Source organism: Dama dama, chromosome 8 (genome assembly GCF_033118175.1).
Source record: "Dama dama isolate Ldn47 chromosome 8, ASM3311817v1, whole genome shotgun sequence".
Lineage (NCBI taxonomy): Eukaryota > Metazoa > Chordata > Mammalia > Artiodactyla > Cervidae > Dama > Dama dama.
This window is the reverse complement of record NC_083688.1, coordinates 3,859,499-3,877,421: the sequence shown is the minus strand read 5'-3', so window position 1 is coordinate 3,877,421 and position 17,923 is coordinate 3,859,499. Positions and strand designations below refer to the sequence as shown.

Here is a 17,923-nt window from a genome sequence, read left to right as displayed (position 1 = left end):
CAAATGCTTCTCTCCAACCTCCAAAAAGAACAGGAGCACCGCACTGCCCCATTGTGTCTGGCAAACAGTAGGCTTTCAATAAAGGCTTTTTATGGTGACTGCAGCCATGAAATTAAAAGATGCTTGCTCCTTGGAAGAAAAGTTATGACCAACCTAGACAGCATATTAAAAAGCAGAGACATTACTTTGCCAACAAAGGTCCATCAAGTCAAAGCTATGGTTTTTCCAGTAGTCATGTATGGATGTGAAAAAATTGATGCTTTTGAACTGTTGTGTTGGAGAAGACTCTTGAGTCCCTTGGACTGCAAGGAGATCCAACCAGTCCATCCTAAAGGAAATCAGTCCTGAATATTCATTGGAAGGACTGATGCTGAAGGTTCAATACTTTGGCCACCTGATGTGAAGAACTGACTCATTTGAAAAGACCCTGATGCTGGGAAAGATTAGAAAGCAGGAGAAGGGGACGACAGAGGATGAGATGGTTGGATGGCATCACTGACTCAAGGGACATGAGTTTGAGTAAACTCTGGGAGTTGGTGATGGACAGGGAGGCCTGGCATGCTGCAATCCATGGCGTCACAAAGAGTTGGACACGACTGAGCGACTGAACTGAACTGAAAGACTTTTTGAATGTCAGTGCCTGAAGAACCTGAAGGGAGATCTAGCAGCATGTTCCCAACTAAATAACCTGGGGAGAGAGACCCGAATCACCTCCTGGAGACTGACAATGCATACTTATACATTCATGGGACTGAGTTGCCCTGACTTCAAGAAATCTGTTTTCTTAGTACTTCCCTAACATATTTGCCTGCTGGACAGTTTCTCATGAATTGCTAATTCGCCTATCCACCAAGAAATAGCGCTGGAAATGCTGAGCTAGTGCCACCTCCTCCTCCTCCAAAGGATGAAATGGGGCCCAGAGGAAGTGGGCAACTTGCCAGAAGTCACACGGCACACTAGTGGTGGAGTTTAGAACGACACTTAAATCCCCCAGCTTTCAGCTCCGCGTTCTTTTGAGCTGTGCCATTAAGCATTTGTATCCTCCTGATTCTTGAGCCAGGCAGGACATAAATGACCTTCTGCATGACCTAGAAAGCAAGGACCAGGTTAACAAAGAATCCTGATTAATCCACATCAATCCTGATTACAGGGGCAATGGTTCATCTACACAAGACCTTTTGTACTATTTACCTAAGGTTCTTCCCTCTTCCTTAGAACTAGTCCCTTTGGTCCTTTGCTTGGCAATCCTGGAGGCAGATTTCTGAGACCCGTGCCATGTCAATACCACTGGAGTTCTTTAAACAAAGTCTCTTATCCAGAGGTCCCCCAAAGCCCTTGGGTTATCTGAAGTCAAGGAGGATTTGTTCTTCTGCATCTTTGGGTGCTGGGTAGGGGAAGTGGTAAGTGCAGAGGTCAGCAACTTGCTTGTGCATCAAAGCTGTCCAGGGCTCCAGCAGCTGCTCCTGGGGCAGGGTCTGCGGTGGCTCCCTGCTGGGCTTCTCAGTTCCTCCTTCCAGGGGTCTCACAGCACTGGTTTTATACTGGGCAGGTACTGGACCACCTGAGCCCAGGTCATTGTCCGCACTGAGCTTAGAGACCCAGAAGCAGGCTAACAGGAAGCTGGACAGCCCCGTCCCAATCTGGTTATGGTGGAGGGGGAAAGAGGCCCAGAAAGCACACGGGACTTGTTCAAGGTCACACAGACAAGCACGTCAAGGTCACCATCTCAGAGGTGGAGAATCTGGGACTGTCGGAGCAGGAGAAAGCCCCTGCTTCCTGGCTCCAGGGCACCCCTGGAGGGGAAGCCACTTGCCCAAACTAGTGCCAGGCGTTTCAGCTCTCAGCCTGACAGTAGTTCCATTCACGGGGGATGGCACGCCCGTCCTCCTTCCCCTGAAGCTGGGGCTGCTGGCTGCATTGGTGACGAGGTCCGGAGCTAGCTCCCAGCCCTCCATCCCTCTTCGGGTGGGTGACTGCCTGGCTGGGTTCTTCCCCAGCGGGCGGGTCTGAAGCACAGGGGCCAGCCAAACGGAAGATGGGACCTGATGTGAAATCTCCAGCCCCATCCCCGCCCTGAGGTGTGTGTCACCAGTTTCTAGGGGAGAGCCTCGAAGGGCGGGTGAGGTGAGAGCCGGCCTGGGAGACCTTGAAGCCCAGCAGGAGGACAGGGCAGGGCTCTGCAATGGGATAGGGGCGGGCAGGGCGGGGCACCACCACCTGAGCGGGCTGCCTTTTCTCCACGTGCGATGGGTGTCCTGCTGACCCTGCTCTCTCTCTCCCCCCTTGAGACCGGGCACTGGGTCTTCGTGGGGCTTCGTGAAGGTGTCTGATCCGTGGGGTCATCCAGATGTCCTGAAGGGGGACATCTGGCAAGGGGAGGCTGGGTCCTGGGCCCAGGGACCACTTGGTGAGGAGAGATTAAGGCCTTGGAGAGGGGAGTGGGCAAGGGTGTGGACTCAGCCTGGGGTCTCAAGCTAGTGGGCTTCCCGGGTGAGGTCCAGACCCACCCCCAAGGGAGTCTGCAGGCAGAGATGACTGGGCACGGGCCATGGGGGAATCCCAGGCTGGGACACACCTGTCCCCACGGCGGGCCTGAGAGAGGGAAGTCCCCAGGGGCTCTCTGCTTTGAAGTTTCAAGAGTCTTTCACTTTATTGACTAAATTGCGGCCCCCAGCTGAAGCCAACATCCCCAAACGCACTGCAGCCAAGCATGGGGCTCTGTTGCAAAGAAGGCCCCTCTCTCCCTCACAGCGTGCTATGGCAAGAGAAGGCCTCCACTGTCCCAGAATGCAGCTGACACCGGGTGCCTCTTTAGCCCCTCAGGACAAGTGGATAGAGCTTGCATTACGTCTTTCTGGAAAGTGTATATCGATTACTTAAGGAGTCCTCTGACTTCTCCACTGACTTCTGTGACCATGGCTCTTCTTTTGGGACCGGTTTTGCACAGAATGCGGCTTTATGCTAAACCTCAGCTTGCAGGGAATCTTCCCTTGTCCTCTTTTTAAATAGGAAGTCACAACTTGCAGACCAACACTAAAATATAGGGAGGGCTTTCAAGCCAAAATAAAAGTTCCCTGGGTGACTGTCGTAAAGTGCTCGGGAGGATGGTTCTCCAGGCAGTTTGTCGGTGGGATTTAGGGTCCTGGACTGTCACCATGGAGTCAAGGGCCTGTCCCAGAATGCAACTGGCGGAGGTGGTCTCCCCCTGCCTAGATGCAAGCTTGCAAGTCTGGTTATTTTCAGGTTTTGGGTCTGTTTATCCATCCTTTACCTGGGTCGGGGGTCGGGGGTGCTCCTCCTCCAGAGAGAACTGAGATTTAAACTGTATATAGTCTTTCCCCACCCCCCAGCGACAGTCAATTCCGTGGCTCCCCGGAAGTCCAGGCAGAAAGGAATCTGGACATTCTCAAGACCTAGTCCAACTCCCTCCCCTCGCCCACTTCTTTTACGGGTGGGGACACTGAGGCCCAGAAAGGAGGCGGGGCTGGCCTAAAGTCACACAGGTGGGTGGTAGCAAAGCTGGCGTTAAATCCAGGCCTCCCGATCGCCAGTCTGGGATTCCTTCTAGCAACAGTATATTGGCTGTAGTTTTCAGGAGTGCCACTTACCAGGCCCACGGGGTTCCCCTCCCTCTCCCACGCCACTCCAGCCTCCCCACCGCCCCCCTACACGTAATTCGGGTTATAGCAGAGCATATTGAACTCCAGGTTCTCGTCCCAGTGCCTCAGGAGCACGAAGAGCTGGCGGGCGGCAGCCTTGAGCGTGTCCTGCGTGCGGCCCTCGGGCACCTCCTGCTGTTCCAGCCACGAGCTGGCCTTGGCGGCCACCAGCTCCCACTCGACGAAGTAGGAGGCGGAGCTGTGCTCCAGCCATGCCAGCGCCACCACGGTGGCCCACAGCTTCCCCACGTGCTCCGCCAGCGCCCTGGGCTCCTGGCCCGGCCTGCCCTCGGCCAGGGGCTCCTGGGAGAGGCCGTCGTGGGAGGGGTGCGGGGGCGCGGGGCTGGTGCATGGCTGGGGGCTCGGGGGCTGGCGGGCTGTGAGCGACACCCGGTGGCAGGTGAAGGGCGAGGTCCACTTGAGCTTTTCCATGGGGACGCGGACGGCCTCGCAGAAGGCTTGGTTGAGCAGGAAGGCCCCGGAGGCCCGCTGCAGAGACACCTGTGTGTATGTAGGGGGAAGCCCCTCAGTGGGCCTCACGCTTTTCAGCCCACGGAGCCCCAGGCCACGGCCGAGCCTGGGCGCATGGAGCGCACCTCTTCCCCTCCCCCAGCCAGCTCGCCCTCCCCACCCGTGGGATTTGCGGGACCCCCAGACCAGCTGGGCATCGCCGCATCTTATCCCGGTGGTGCTCACATTGATGGCTGTCCCAAGTCCAGCTCAACGTCTTCACTCCAAACCTGCCTCTTGTCCTGGGCAGCTGGACCCGCCTCAGTGCCTGGGACCATCCACTGTGGTCCAGGCAGCTCACCACCAGCTTCCTCCCTCCGCCTCCATTGGTTTCCGAGTCCCAATGGGCCCACTCTCTAGACAGCTCTGCAGCCCGCCGTCTGCCACTTCATGCTGTCCCTGACTCTCCTTACCTCCCCTGTCCGTCCACCCCCACCCCATCCTTTCCGCGTCCTGAGGGGTCTCTGTAAGGCACAGGGCATGTCACTCTTTGGAGGCCATCCGCTCAGTAGTTTCAGTTTTCTTCCGGGATAAATCCAAGCTATAATCCCCAGAGCTCTGTCTGTGCTGGACTCTTTCCCCTCGCCACCGTTCTCCAGCCCCCAGGCGCCCTCTCTCCTCGGTAAACTGCCAGCCATGACTCCTTGCCCTTCAGAAGCAGTGCTTAACCGTGGCATCCTTCCAGAAGCCACGCCTCGTGTCTCCCCATCCTCAAGCCTGGAGTCGGTGTCTCCTCCTTCCCTCATTCTCCCCCCAGACCCCGTGTCTCCCGTCACGGCGCCCAGCGGTCAGAGCTGCCTGGTTCCTTTGAGATGTCCCCACTAGACTCTGAGCGACTGGAGCTCAGAGACGGCCCTCACCTGCTTCAAGGTTATCTCCCAGGGTCTAGCACGGTGCCTGACTCAACACATCCTTGTGACTACATGCCTCCTGCTCTATTGTCCGGGATGTTTGCAGACTCCAAGTGACCATAAGCACTTGGGTGTGCAGGGGCTGGGACAGGGCAGGGAAGCTCCCACCATCTCCATCTTTCCAGCACCTTCTTTCCCCAACTTTGCTGAGCCCCAGATGTGGCAAGACCAGGCTCCCTCGCTCCTCAGTTCAGAGACACTCACTCCTGGCTGGGGCTCCTCACCCTGCCCCGCAGGCTGGCGTGTCTGCAGAGCCACTTGCTAAACACGGTGCACGTCCCTGGGGTGTTCTTTTTACTCTCTGGTGACTCATTTCAAGCCTTTTGTTTTTTTACGTATTGAAAAACAGACACACACGGGTGGTGGAGTAGGACGAAAAATCCCCGGGAATTTTTGAAGCCAAGACAGCAGATTGAAAAGAACGGCTGTGGTGGTGACACTGGGTTTCAGCAGCCCTCCTCCACCCCCGGCGGGGGCCCGGGCACACTCCTCTGCTCCGCTGCTGTGTGGGCAGGGAGGTCTAGGTCTTCCCTTTGTGGAGACGGAGGGGTGGGTAGCCCCTCCGCTGCGTGTGGGGCTGAGGTCTGGGGTCTAGGGCACTCACCAGCGGGATGTAGTCAGAGCTCTGGTTCCCCAGCGCTGAGTCTGGAGTCTTGGTCAGTGGTTTGCCCAGGAAGCCCTTGGCTGCTCGTGTCAACAGCCTAGACTTGTTGAGACTCAACCTGTATGGGAAGAAATGAGGAGTGACCACCGCCGTCCCAGGGGTGTCCCTGGTCCCCCCACCCCTCCCAGAGGCCCCGCGACAGCCTCTGAAAGTCCCGGCCAGAAGGGGCCTGACCGATGATCTCCTCCTTTGACAGCGGGGGAAACTGAGGCCCAGGAAGTGTGTCTCCCTGAGGCTACTGCTCGAGTGAGGGGTGAGGTAGTACTCTTTTTAGGACCCTCTTTATTTAAAAAAGAAATGTTTTTAATTGGAGGATAATTGCTCTACAATGCCATGCTGGTTTCTGCCACACGTCAACATGAATCAGCCACAGGCATCCATCTGTCCCCTCCCACCCGAGGGCTTCCCAGGTAGCGCAAGTGGTGGAGAACCCGCCTGCCAATGCGGGATCATAAGAGACGCGGGTTTGATCCTGGGTAGGGAAGACCCCTCACTGGAGGAAATGGCAAACCACTCCAGTGTTCCTGCCTGGAGAATCCCATGGACAGGGGAGCCTGGCGGGCTACAGTCCATGGGGTCGCAGAGAGTCAGACACAGCTGAGCACACACACACCTCTCTCTTGACCCTCCATCCCATCCCAGGACCCTCTTTTGGCAGCATGTTCTTGGTCAGCCCAGTGGTCAGACAGTCACACGCCAGCCCTCCTGGGGGGACCTGCATTTGTAAAGAGACCGTGGAGGTGTGGGAAGGGAACCTGGGGCCGGGGGAGGCTTCAGCAGTGTTGACACCTGAAGATGGTGCTGTCTCTGGGCAAGGGTCCTTCCTGCCACCCTTCAAATTGTTCACGTTTGTGCAGTTGTCAGGCTGGGCTCTGGCCCCCCAAACCAGGGACAGTCCCCTGAAAATGGGTGGCAGTAGAGGGATCCCCCAGTGGAAATCCCCACGTACCTGGATCCAAAGAGAGCGTCTGAGGCCTTCAAGGAAGAAAGGGTGTTGGTGGTCAAACCTCGCAGGGGACCTGGAAAGCCACAGATTAGGATTAGGAAAGCCACAGATTAGGACCTGAGAGATGACCTTGTCCCACTGCTCACCGCCCCGCTAGGGAAACCGCTGGGGAAACAGAGTCCCAGAGAGGGGCGGGGGCTTGCCTATATGCCTAGGGATCCCAGCTAAGGATGATGCTGCAGGGCTGTTTCTGACCCAGTGGGCGTGGGGAGGGGTGAAAGATGTGGGTTCCTGGGTAAAGAAGCAGCCCTCCAAGTCCCCTTGGCTGGCGGCCCTTGCATTTTCTGGAAGTTTACCTGTGGGGACAGTGACAGCTGCAGGTCAACCCCCGCCTCAGCCCCAAGCAGGGACACTGACTTTCTTCTATGGGCACATTGCTAGAAGATTCTCAGCAGAGTGATGTGGGAGACTGGTCCTTCAGCTGGGAATTGGGAGGCCTGATTCCTGGCCTAACTCTGTCACCAACTTGCTGTGTGACCTTGGGCAAGTCATTCCACCTCCTCGGAGTCTCCATTTCCTTCCTCTAAAGCTTTAATACTATGGATCATGCATGGAGCTGTTTAGAGACTAAAAGAACCACCAAGGACTTTGTTGGGTTAAAACACTCTCTCGGCCCAAAGATCAGTTACTATTTTAACTCAAGGGAGAGCTGGCAGGGACTTCCCTGGTGTGGTCCAGTGGCTAAGACTCTGCACTCCCCAGGCAAGGGGCCCCCGGGTTCCATCCTTAGTCAGGGAACTAGATCCCAGGTGCTGCAACTAAGACCTGGCACAGCCAAGTGGGTAAATAAATATCAAAATAAAAAAGGGAGCGCCGGCAGACGGCACGCTTACCTTCAGGAGGAGCGTACTTCTCGCGGGCTGTGTTCTCACCAAAGGGCGCCGGGGCGCTTTCCTCCAGGTCTACAACAGAGAAGCCAGTGAGGCCTGAGCTACCTGGCCCTCCCCCTCACACCTCCCAGACCCCGAGGAGGATGCTTGTCGGAATTCACGGTACCTGGGTGGGGGACTAGGAGAGCAATGTCCGGGTTCCCATCCTGCTTGGATGGGTCTTCACCTCCCAGAGATACCGCCATGGCTGCACCACAAGAGTTGGACACGCCTGGGTTCCCATCCCAACCCTCCCAATAAGGTAGCTGTGTGACTCCAGGGAAAGTTACTTCCTTTATGAGCTTCAATTGCAAACCGGGGCTAATAGTATGGCTTGGTGTTGTTGTAAGGATTAGATGAGATAATATACAGATAGTGCTCAGTGCTTGGCCTGTGGTACGTAATCCATAAAGCCCCGAGCTATGGACTCAGCAGGTTAGTGGGAGCAGGTTAGAGGCCTGAGCATGGTGGTTGGAGGTGATGGTGGGGGGCGGGGGAGGTAGGTTCATGTCAGCTCTTCAGGAGGCACCAGAACATGGGATTGACTTGTCAGAGGGCTCTGAGCCTCAGTTTCCCCATCTGTAAAATGGGATACTGATCGCACATATTGTTTATTCAAACTGTGTACTGGGGAGATTATTCTTATGATTATTATTTAACAGCTGGAGAGTGATGGCAATGTACTATTCAGGAATGATCCAAATTACGGGAAAGACTTCACGCACAGATGTGTTCTGCCGAGCCTCTGTCTCCCCTCTGAGACTATTAGCAGCTCTTTGAGGGCAAGAAGCTCTGTTTACTGCTGGGTGCCCGTGGGCGGTGGGGTAAGGTGAGCACAAAAAAAGAGTGAACCAGTGGCTGAATGACGGAAGCAACCAGCAGGCAAAGAACATGGTGGTTAATTAATCTCACGGACTCTGGAGCCAGACAGGGCTTGTTCACATCTTGGCTCTATTGTGCCTCTGCTGTGTGCCTTGTGTAAGTCACTTAACCACTCTGAGCCTCAGTTTCCTCGTCTCTTAATGTGGAAAATGAAAGAAACTCTCTCAGATGGGTGTGAAGAGTCACGGATAATTAAAGTAGTGCTGAACACCTAGAAAACCCTCGGTGAGTGTTAGGCATTCCCTCCTTGAGGAGGGAAAGGGAGGGAAGGGCATGGGGTAGACTAATAAGAGTTTGGAAATCATGCACACCGGGTATGAATTAGAAGACAATAAGAAAAGGAGGGGTTTGTGATTTTGATGGAAGTCATGAGCCACCAAGAGCTGAGCTACAGAGGATGGGAAGGGTAGACCAGAAGTTTCTTCTAGACGGGGAGCCCAGTGTGACTTGGGGGTAGAGCAGGCTCCCCTTGGAGGCTCTGAGGGACCAAGGACTTGGCGAAACTCCTTAATCTCAGGAAACCCTCGGATTTTCACCCCCTCTCATACTATTCCTTTTTGAACCCCTCAATGTCCGTGAGCACTTTCTAATCCCTCAGATACAACAGGGCTATTGTCTGGGTGTTGGGGCTAGCAGCCAGGTAGGACTTCTGATGTCCTTCCCATGCGCAGAAGAAGGCAGGAGATGCTCAGGGTACTGTGAGGGCACGGAGAAAGGGGTTAGGATGGGTGCAGCGGTTAGGCTGTCTTTAGCGGGACAAAAAGACACGCAGACCTCCAGGACACAGGCTATCCTGTGAATGTGTGCAAGATCGCCAAATGATCAAATCATGGATCTTCAGGGACCCAAGCTTTGGGCACAATGAAATTTGGTGATGGTTGAAAGGAAGCTTTTCGGGAATCCTAGAGTAAGCAGACGGTGGGACCTGAACAGATGGAACTGCCTTTTCCCTTGACTTTTAGGTTTCCTGGCATTCAGGGCCTGGGAGGACTCAGGGGTTGGAAGCAGGGAACAGCCACTGGGGTTGCTGGACCTTGAAAGGGGAGAACTGGAGTGTGGTGTGGCACGTGGGCAGGGAAGCTAGTCTGTTTTCTGGTTCCCGGTGGCACACCTGGGCCGTGCTCAGCCCCTCTGCCCATCTCAGACCTTAAGAGTATTCAGGAAGTCTGGCCTTGCTCTGGCCCCATAAGGCCCAGAGTGGAGACTCAGAGAGAGTCTCAGACATGTCATGGCTTCAGACATGAGGGTGCAGTGACCCGGAGGCCTAGACGTCAGAAACCGAGGCAGTTCTTACTTAGATTCTGATATTTGCTGTCCCCTGCAACTGAGTCTTCTCCAAGCATGGTCTGGGAGCGCCTGAAACCAGAAGTGCCCTTCCACTGTCGAGTCAGGACCCGAGAGCTGACCATCCGCAATGCAGCACCTTCGGGAAGACAAGGAGAAGGTGGTCAGGTGGGTACAACTGTGCTAGACTTTTGTCTTGTCCCCAGGGTTTCCCTGGTGGATCAGATGGTAAAGAAACTGCCTGCAATGCAGGAGACCCGGGCTTGATCCCTGGGTTGGGAAGATCCCCAGGAGGAGGAAATGGCAACCCTTTCCAGTATTCTTGCCTGGAAAATCCCATGGACAGAGGAGCCTGGTGGGCTACGGTCCATGGGGGTTGCAAAAAGTCAGACATGACTGAGCGACTGACATGTTCAAGGCTGGCAGGAATGGTTCTAGCTTCAGCCTGTCAATTATCTAAAAGGAGGAAGGCATTGCAGAAGGCAAGACTATGAGCTTTGGAGCCAGAATGACCTGGGTTTGAATCCCAGCCCCATCTCTTACTAGCTGGATGGAGTGCTGACCACTCTGAGTCTCAATGTCTTTACCTGGAAAATGGGGATAATAATACTCACCTTGCCAGGTAAGTACTATTGCTGAGATAATGTTCAGAAAGCAGCAGTGTTGGTTAGAAAAGGTTGGTTTTCTCAGAAGCACCCCATTTCCCTTCCTCCCAGTCTGCAGTCTCAGAAACTGAGGTCTCAGTTTCCCCCTCCCCAGATCATCACCAGCACATCCCAGAGCATCACCATCAGGGATGAAGCTACAACACCAAACAGGATGTTTTGGGGGAACTCCATTCTTGGAGAACACGAATTTGTAAGTTGTTCCTAAAAATGAAGAGTTCTACTGAAGAATAAATTTTGAAGAAGTTTCATACTGTTAGTTGCTCAGTTGTGTATGACTCTTTGCAACCCCATGGATTGGGGGCCACCATGCTCCTCTCTCCATGGGATTTTCCAGGCAAGAGTACCAGAGTGAGTTGCCATTCCCCACTCCAGGGGATCTCCCCAACCCAGGGATCAAACTTGGGTCTCCCACATTGGAGGCAGACTCTTTACCATCAGAACCACTAGGGAAGCTTTATTGACTGTGTCAAAGCCTTTGACTGTGTGGATCACAACAAACTGTGGATTTTTCTTAAAGAGATGGGAATACCAGATCACTTTACCTGCCTCCTGAGAAATCTCTATGCAGGTCAAGAAGCAACAGTTAGTATTGGACATGGAACAATGGACTGGTTCCAAATTGGCAAAGGAGTGCAACAAGGCTGCATATTATCACCTTGCTTATTTAACTTCTATGCAGAGTACATCATGCAAAATGCCAGGCTGGATAAAGCACAACTGGAATCAAGATTGAGGGGAGAAATATCAATAACCTCAGATATGCAGATAACACCAAACTTATGGCAGAAAGCGAAGAGGAACTAAAGAGCCTTTTGATGAAACTGAAAGAGGTGTGAAAGCCGTGAAAGAGGAGTGAAAAAGCTGGCTTAAAACTCAACATTCAAAAAAAGAAGATACAACATCCAGTCCCATCACTTCATGGCAAATAGAAAGGGGAAACAATGGGAACAGTGAGAGACTTAATTTTCTTGGGCTCCAAAATCACTGCAGATGGGGACTGCAGCTGTGAAATTAAAGGACACTTGCTCCTTGGAAGAAAAGCCATGACCAACCTAGACAGCATATTAAAAAGCAGAGACATTATTTTGCCAACAAATGTCCATCTAAGTCAAGGCTATGGTTTTTCCAGTGGTCATGTATGGATGTGAGAGTTGGACTATAAAGAAAGCTGAGTGCCAAAGAATTGATGCTTTTGAACTGTGGTGTTAGAGAAGACTCTTGAGAGTCCCTTGGACTGCAAGGAGATCCAACCAGTCCATCCTAAAGGAAATCAGTTCTGAATATTCGTAGGAAGGACTGATGCTGAAGCTGAAGCTCCAATACTTTGGCCCCTGATGTGAACAACTGATTCCTTAGAATAGACCCTGATGCTGGGAAAGATTGAAGGCAGGAGGAGAAGGGGACGTCAGAGGATGAGATGGTTGGGTGGCATCACCGACTCAACGGACATGAGTTTGAACAAGCTCTGGAAGCTGGTGATGGACAGGGAGGCCTGGTGTGCTGCAGTCCATGGGAAAGAGTTGGACACGACTGAGGGACTGAACGGAACTCACACTCACACTCACACTAGTCCAGTCTCTGGGCCTCTTGATGTATACTAGCACCCTAAAGGCTCTGAGAAGTCCTGCAGTAAAGAAAACTTTTGAGCTTTATTTAATCCAGTGGTTGGGAAATGTTTTCCCCCAATCTGGTATTTCCTATCTTTTGTGCTGAGTGGCCATTAACAGGACACAAAACTGGGGTTCCAGTTTCCTGGAACACACTTTGGGAAGTGATGATCCAGACCTCAGGGGCTGTGAGACTTGGGTTAAGACACAGGCCTGGTCCCTAAAACTCCCAGGCTGTTTTTTTTAGCTATAGAGGCTAAAAAATCATCAGAGATGAGTGAGAGGGGGTGAACATCACTCAGGGCGACAGTGCCCAGTGGGTGAGAAGGCCAGTGAGTGACAGCTTCCGTGGCTGGTCAGAGTCTGAAACCAGAGGAATTGAGGCAGAGAGGGAGGGAGTGAGGGAGGGAGGGAATATTGAATATTTTGGTGCCATCGACTTTTAAAAAGCAGGGCAGAGGGGCAAGAGGAATGAGAAAAGGTGTATTTTATTTCCAAATACAATTCTGTCAAGAGGTCTGCTTTAAAAAGAAAAGGCTGCAGCAAAGGACAGGAAATGAAATTTAGGAAAGAAAAATTACACAGAGTTTATAAACCTATGAAAAGTTTTCAACAAAGAAGCTAAAGAAATTCCGCAAAGATACTTTCTTCCCCTCTCAGATTGTAGGTTTAGAAAGATAAACAATTTTCAGTGTTGGTGAGAATGGATAACACAGGATAACCTCTGAAGGCAGGGCTAGTTTGATAGCTTACATTACAATAATTTAAGGTGGGTCAGGACTTCCCTGGTGGTTCAGTGGTTAAGAATTCATGCTTCCACTGTAGGGGGCATGGGTTTGATCCCTGGTTGGGGAACTAAGATCCCACAGGCCCATGCAGAGTGTTCAAAAGATTTTTTTTTTTTTTTAAAGGGCCAATCCTTTGATATGCAATCTTAGTTCTGAATGTCAATTAACCCTGAGGAGATAACCAGACCATGTACAAAGATGTCCTTGGCAGCATAATTTACAATACTCAAAAGGGGGAACAAACAGAAGGTTTAATAATAATAGTGTTAGTCGCTCAGTCATGTCTGACTCTTTGTGACCCCATGGACTGTAGCCCGCCAGGCTCCTCTGCCCACGGAATTCTCCAGGCAGGAATACTGGAGTGGGTTGCCAATCCCTTCTCCAGGGGACCTTCCTGACCCAGGGATCAAAGCTGGGGGCTGGTTAAATAGGTTGAGATAGACCTTAAGCGGCAGTGGAGAGGGCTAGCAGAGGGCACAGACTCTGAAACCGGGTCACTGGGGATTAAAGCCTGACTCGGTCCTTTGTGCTGTGTGACTGTGGACAAGTGACTTACCCCCTTTGCCTCTGCTTCCGCATCTGTAAAATGAGGGTAACAGTATCTTCTTTGCAGAGCTGTTTGAGGATTAAATGATTTAATATATATAAAGTGCTTTGGAACACTGTCTAATTGGCTGTTATGATGATTGTTCCCTGCCATGTGCTCACTCTTTGTGACCCCGTGGACTGTCGCCCACTAGGCTCCTCTGTCCATGGAATTTTCCAGGCAAGAATACTGGAGTCGGTTGCCGTTTCCTACTCCAGGGGATCTTCCTGACCCAGGGATTGAACCCACGTCTCTTGCATCTCCTGTATTAGCCGACAGCTTCTTTACCACTGGAATTGTTACTATTAAAATGAAAAGTGGAAACATATTTCCCACACCCAGAGTTTGTAAGATATAGCACATATGGGTATGATTCAATTCATGCAAAATGATCTATCTTTTGGTTTCTCTGCATGTAGATACTCATAGAAGTCTGGAAGGATGATCACACCAAGGGGGTAATTAGTACTCATTTCGGGATGACTGTCAGTTCCAGGCACTTTTATGTGGTTAATGTCTTTCTATATTTTTATTTATTTTCCACTGAAGTGTAGTTGATTTACAATGTTGTCCTAGTTTCAGGTATACAGCGAAGTGATTCAGTTATACATATCATTGCATTTAGGTTATTATGAAATGTTGAGTATAGTTCCCTATGCTATACAGTAGGTCCTTACTGTTCACCTATTTTATATATAGTAATGTGTATCTGTTAATCCCCCACTTCCCCCCTTGAGAACCATAAGTTTGTTTTCTATGTCTGTGGGTCTGTTTCTGTCTTGAAAATAAGTTCATATGTATCATTTTTTTGTAGATTCTACATATAAGTGATGGCACATGATATCTGCCTTTCTCTGTCTGGCTTACTTCATTTCTTACCATCACCTCGACGTCCATCCACATCTTTCTATATTTTAGCATTTTCTACAGTGATACATACCAAATGGAAAAGAGACAATAAAATCAAATTCATTTAGTAGGAAAAAAGGGAGTGGGATGGTTTTGCAGCCCTCTGCAGAGCAGTAGGCTGGGGGCTTGTGAGCCCCCCACCCCCTGGTGGTCAGACCCTCTCCCTGGGGCTCTTTCGCTTCTAGGCCTTTCCCTGCACCCCTTCCCACCGGTCTAGGCTCCTCTGCAGCCCAGCCCCCTCCTCCGGCCCACTGGGAGGACCCTGCCTCTGCCTTACCGGCGTTGGGGTACCCCACCACGGTGGGCAGGTAGCGGCTCTTGTTTATGTCCACGGGCACGAAGGCCGTGTACTTGCTGATGACGTTGCAGGCCTTGCTGGCGTGCACGGCGTTCACCTGGTAGCGGCGGCTGGTCCCTGCAGGGCGAGAAGCCGAGGTCACTCTGCGCACCCGGAAAGGCCTCCCTCCACAGGGGGCTGAGAGGAGGGCTAGGTCGGTGGTCCCATCTTCGGAATTCAATCAGGCCTTACAGTTAAGGAGCTACCAACTTGCCATTAAGCACATTAAAAAAATTAACTCTCAGAATTATTGAAACCTCCACCATCATTTCATAAAATAAGGCTATTTTAATGTAAAAGAGGTAAGATAGCTAATAAAATGACAGTTACTTTCCTTAAATAACTTTAGTGTTATTAAAAAAACCCCGAATCTCTGTGTTGGCAGTATTTTCTACTTTCATTTTGCAGCTGTGTGCTGAGAATCTTTCTGCAGGATTTCACAGGTCCCCTGGCTGCATGGGGACATAGATCTGCCTCATAGAGACAAGCCAGAAAGGGGGAGTGGGGGGCACAGGGTGACACAGCAAGTTAGGAATGGACCTGAGATCAGGACTCAGGATGGCCTGACCCCAAAGTTCAGACTCTTCCTACTGAGCAAGTGAGGAGTCTTCTTGGCATGAATGATGGACAAATGTCCTGTAAACTATAAGGAAAAGTGCTCATGGGAAAAAAAAATAACATATACGAAACTACAAATAATATAAAACAAAAACCATGTAGTATTATTATATAAATAAGGCATATATTATAACAAATAATAGAAATATTCTCTATGTATATCTGTTCTCCAAATGCACTTCATCAAGAGCTCAGCAATCACTTTCTTGAAAGTTTGCCCCAGTTCCTGGAGTAAGTGAGCCTCCCCATCATCCCTGTTATACAGTTGCTTGGATTCCTGTGTTTCTTCTTAATAGCATTAGGACAAATTGGTCCTGAATATTCATTGGAAGGGCTGATGCTGAAGTTGAAGCTCCAATATTTTGGCCATCTGAAGCAAAGAACTGACTCACTGGAAAAGACCCTGATGCTTGGAAAGATTGAAGGTGGGAGAAGGGGACGACAGAGGATGAGATGGATGAGATGCACTCAATTAGTGGTGTGTGTAACTATTTGATTCATGTCGGCCAGTCTCCAAGCTAGTCTGTGTCAAGCACTCATAAGTAAGGACGGGGATGACAGTGGTCACTAAGCTGTTCAGCCTGACCCCTAGCTGATCCGCACTCAATAAATGTCCTTGAAGGGTGACTGTGTGGACCGATTAGGCCTAGAGGGTTCTGTGGGAAGAGAGGTGTGGTCCCAGAGGAGCTAGGGAGGTGGAATAGGGCGGTCCTCATGGTAGTGTCTCCAGAGTCCTACAGTCCAGTTCAGTTCAGTTCAGTTCTTCAGTCACGTCTGACTCTTTGCGAACCAATGGACTGCAGCATGCCAGGCCTCCCTGTCCACCACCAATTCCTGGAGCTTGCTCAAATTCATGTTCATTGCGTTGGTGATGCCATCCAACCATCTCATCCTCTGTCGTCCCCTTCTCCTCCTGCCTTCAATCTTTCCCAGCATCAGGGTCTTTTCTAAAGAGTCAGTTCTTCACATCAGGTGGCCAAAGGATTGGAGTTTCAGCTTCAGCATCAGTCCTTCCAACGAATATTCAGACCTGATTTCCTTTAGGATGGACTGGTTGGATCTCCTTGCAGTCCAAGGGACTCTCAAGAATCTTTTCCAACACCACATTTCAAAAGCATCAATTCTTCTGCACTCAGCTTTCTTTATGGTCCAACTCTCACATCCATACATGACCACTGGAAAAACCACAGCTTTGACTCCTGCTGTTGCTGCTAAATCCCTTCAGTCGTGTCCACCTCTGTGCAATCCCATAGACTGCAGCCCACCAGCTCCTCAATCCCTGGGATTCTCCAGGCATGAGTACTGGAGTGGGTTGCCATTTCCTTCTCCATAGCTTTGACTAGATGGACCTTTGCTGGCAAAGTAATGTCTCTGCTTTTTAATATGCTGTCTAGGTTGGTTATAGCTTTTCTTCTAGGGAGCAAGAGTCTTTTTAATTTCATGGCTGCAGTCACCATCTGCAGTGATTTTGGAGCTCAAGAAAATAAAGTCTGCTACTGTTTCCACTGTTTCCGCATCTATTTGCCATGAAGTGATGGGACCGGGGGCCATGATCTTAGTTTTCTGAATGTTGAGTTTTAAGCCAACTTTTTCCCGTCCCCTTTCACTTTCATCAAGAGACTCTTTAGTTCTTTGCTTTCTGCCACAAGGGTGGTGTCATCTGCATATCTAAGGTTATTGAGGGACCCATAGCAGAGGGGAAGGAGGGAGGAGAGAACAGATCACAGGGCAGATCACGCAGGGGGTGGAGCCCTCGGCCGTGTGTGTGTGTGTGTGTGTGTGTGTGTGTGTGTGTGTGTGTGTGTGTGTGTGTGTGTGCGTGCGTGTGGGTGTGTGTGTCGGTGTGTGTGTGTGTTGGGAGGGGGACAGTGGGGGTCAAGGGAAGCACATGGAGGCAGCGATGGGGAGGTGAGGTGGAGCGCTGGGCGGTGGCAGAGAAGTAAGGGGTGGGGCCAGGAAAGAGGGCGGCCCCTGAGGGAGAGGCAAGGGTCGGGGCCGCTGTGAGGGGCGGGGCCGCGATGAGGGGCGGGGAAGAGTCAAGGGGCGGGGCTTCTCGGAGGGGCGGGGCCACTGTGAGGGGCAGGGCTGTGACGAGGGGGCGGGGCCGCGCGGAGGGGCGGGCCCGCGGCGCTCACCTTGCTCAATCTCACCCTCTCGCTCCGCCAGCTGCTCGAAATCCCGGATGATGGCGCGCGCTGCCAGGTGGTGGAAGGTCTCGCTCCACAGGTCGGGCTCTTGCGCGCCACTCCTCTCTGGGCCGGGAGGCCCCAGCTCGAAGCTCACTTCCCACTGCAAATGCTGGCTGTCCCGCAGGCCCTTGACCACGGCCTTGCCCAGCACGGGGCCTGGGGTGGCGGGCCTGCTGGGGCTGGCCCACTCCTTGGACTCGGCCAGGGGCTCCCAGTCCAAGGACGCCTCCGTCGCGAAAGCAGAGGGGTGATGGGACGGCTCTGCGGGTGGAGGGACAAGCGGGCTGAGATCTGAGCTGCAGGACAGAGGGTCCACTCCCAGGGGACATCACATACCTCCCCAGGATGCAGACACTAAGCAAGGACAGTCCCCTCTCGCTCCTCCCGCCCCAGGGAACCCACAGCTCTCCTTAGGATAACAGGGGTAGCACGGGCT

At 52.0% G+C, this 17,923-nt stretch overlaps 1 protein-coding gene across 1 annotated transcript in view; it reads right to left on the bottom strand.

Annotated features, from left to right (window-relative positions):
• Nucleotides 1–3,639: 3,639 nt before the first annotated feature.
• The window catches only part of VWA5B1 (von Willebrand factor A domain containing 5B1), a 46,503-nt gene continuing 32,219 nt past the window's right edge, over nucleotides 3,640–17,923 (bottom strand). The window contains exons 15-21 of the mRNA XM_061149134.1: nucleotides 17,434–17,748; nucleotides 14,621–14,758; nucleotides 9,796–9,924; nucleotides 7,584–7,652; nucleotides 6,694–6,763; nucleotides 5,685–5,802; nucleotides 3,640–4,160 (exon numbers count right to left, since the gene is read on the bottom strand). Of these exons, the coding sequence (XP_061005117.1) occupies nucleotides 3,666–4,160; nucleotides 5,685–5,802; nucleotides 6,694–6,763; nucleotides 7,584–7,652; nucleotides 9,796–9,924; nucleotides 14,621–14,758; nucleotides 17,434–17,748 (1,334 nt within the window). The 3' untranslated portion in view covers nucleotides 3,640–3,665. The remainder of the gene's footprint in view (nucleotides 4,161–5,684; nucleotides 5,803–6,693; nucleotides 6,764–7,583; nucleotides 7,653–9,795; nucleotides 9,925–14,620; nucleotides 14,759–17,433; nucleotides 17,749–17,923) is intronic.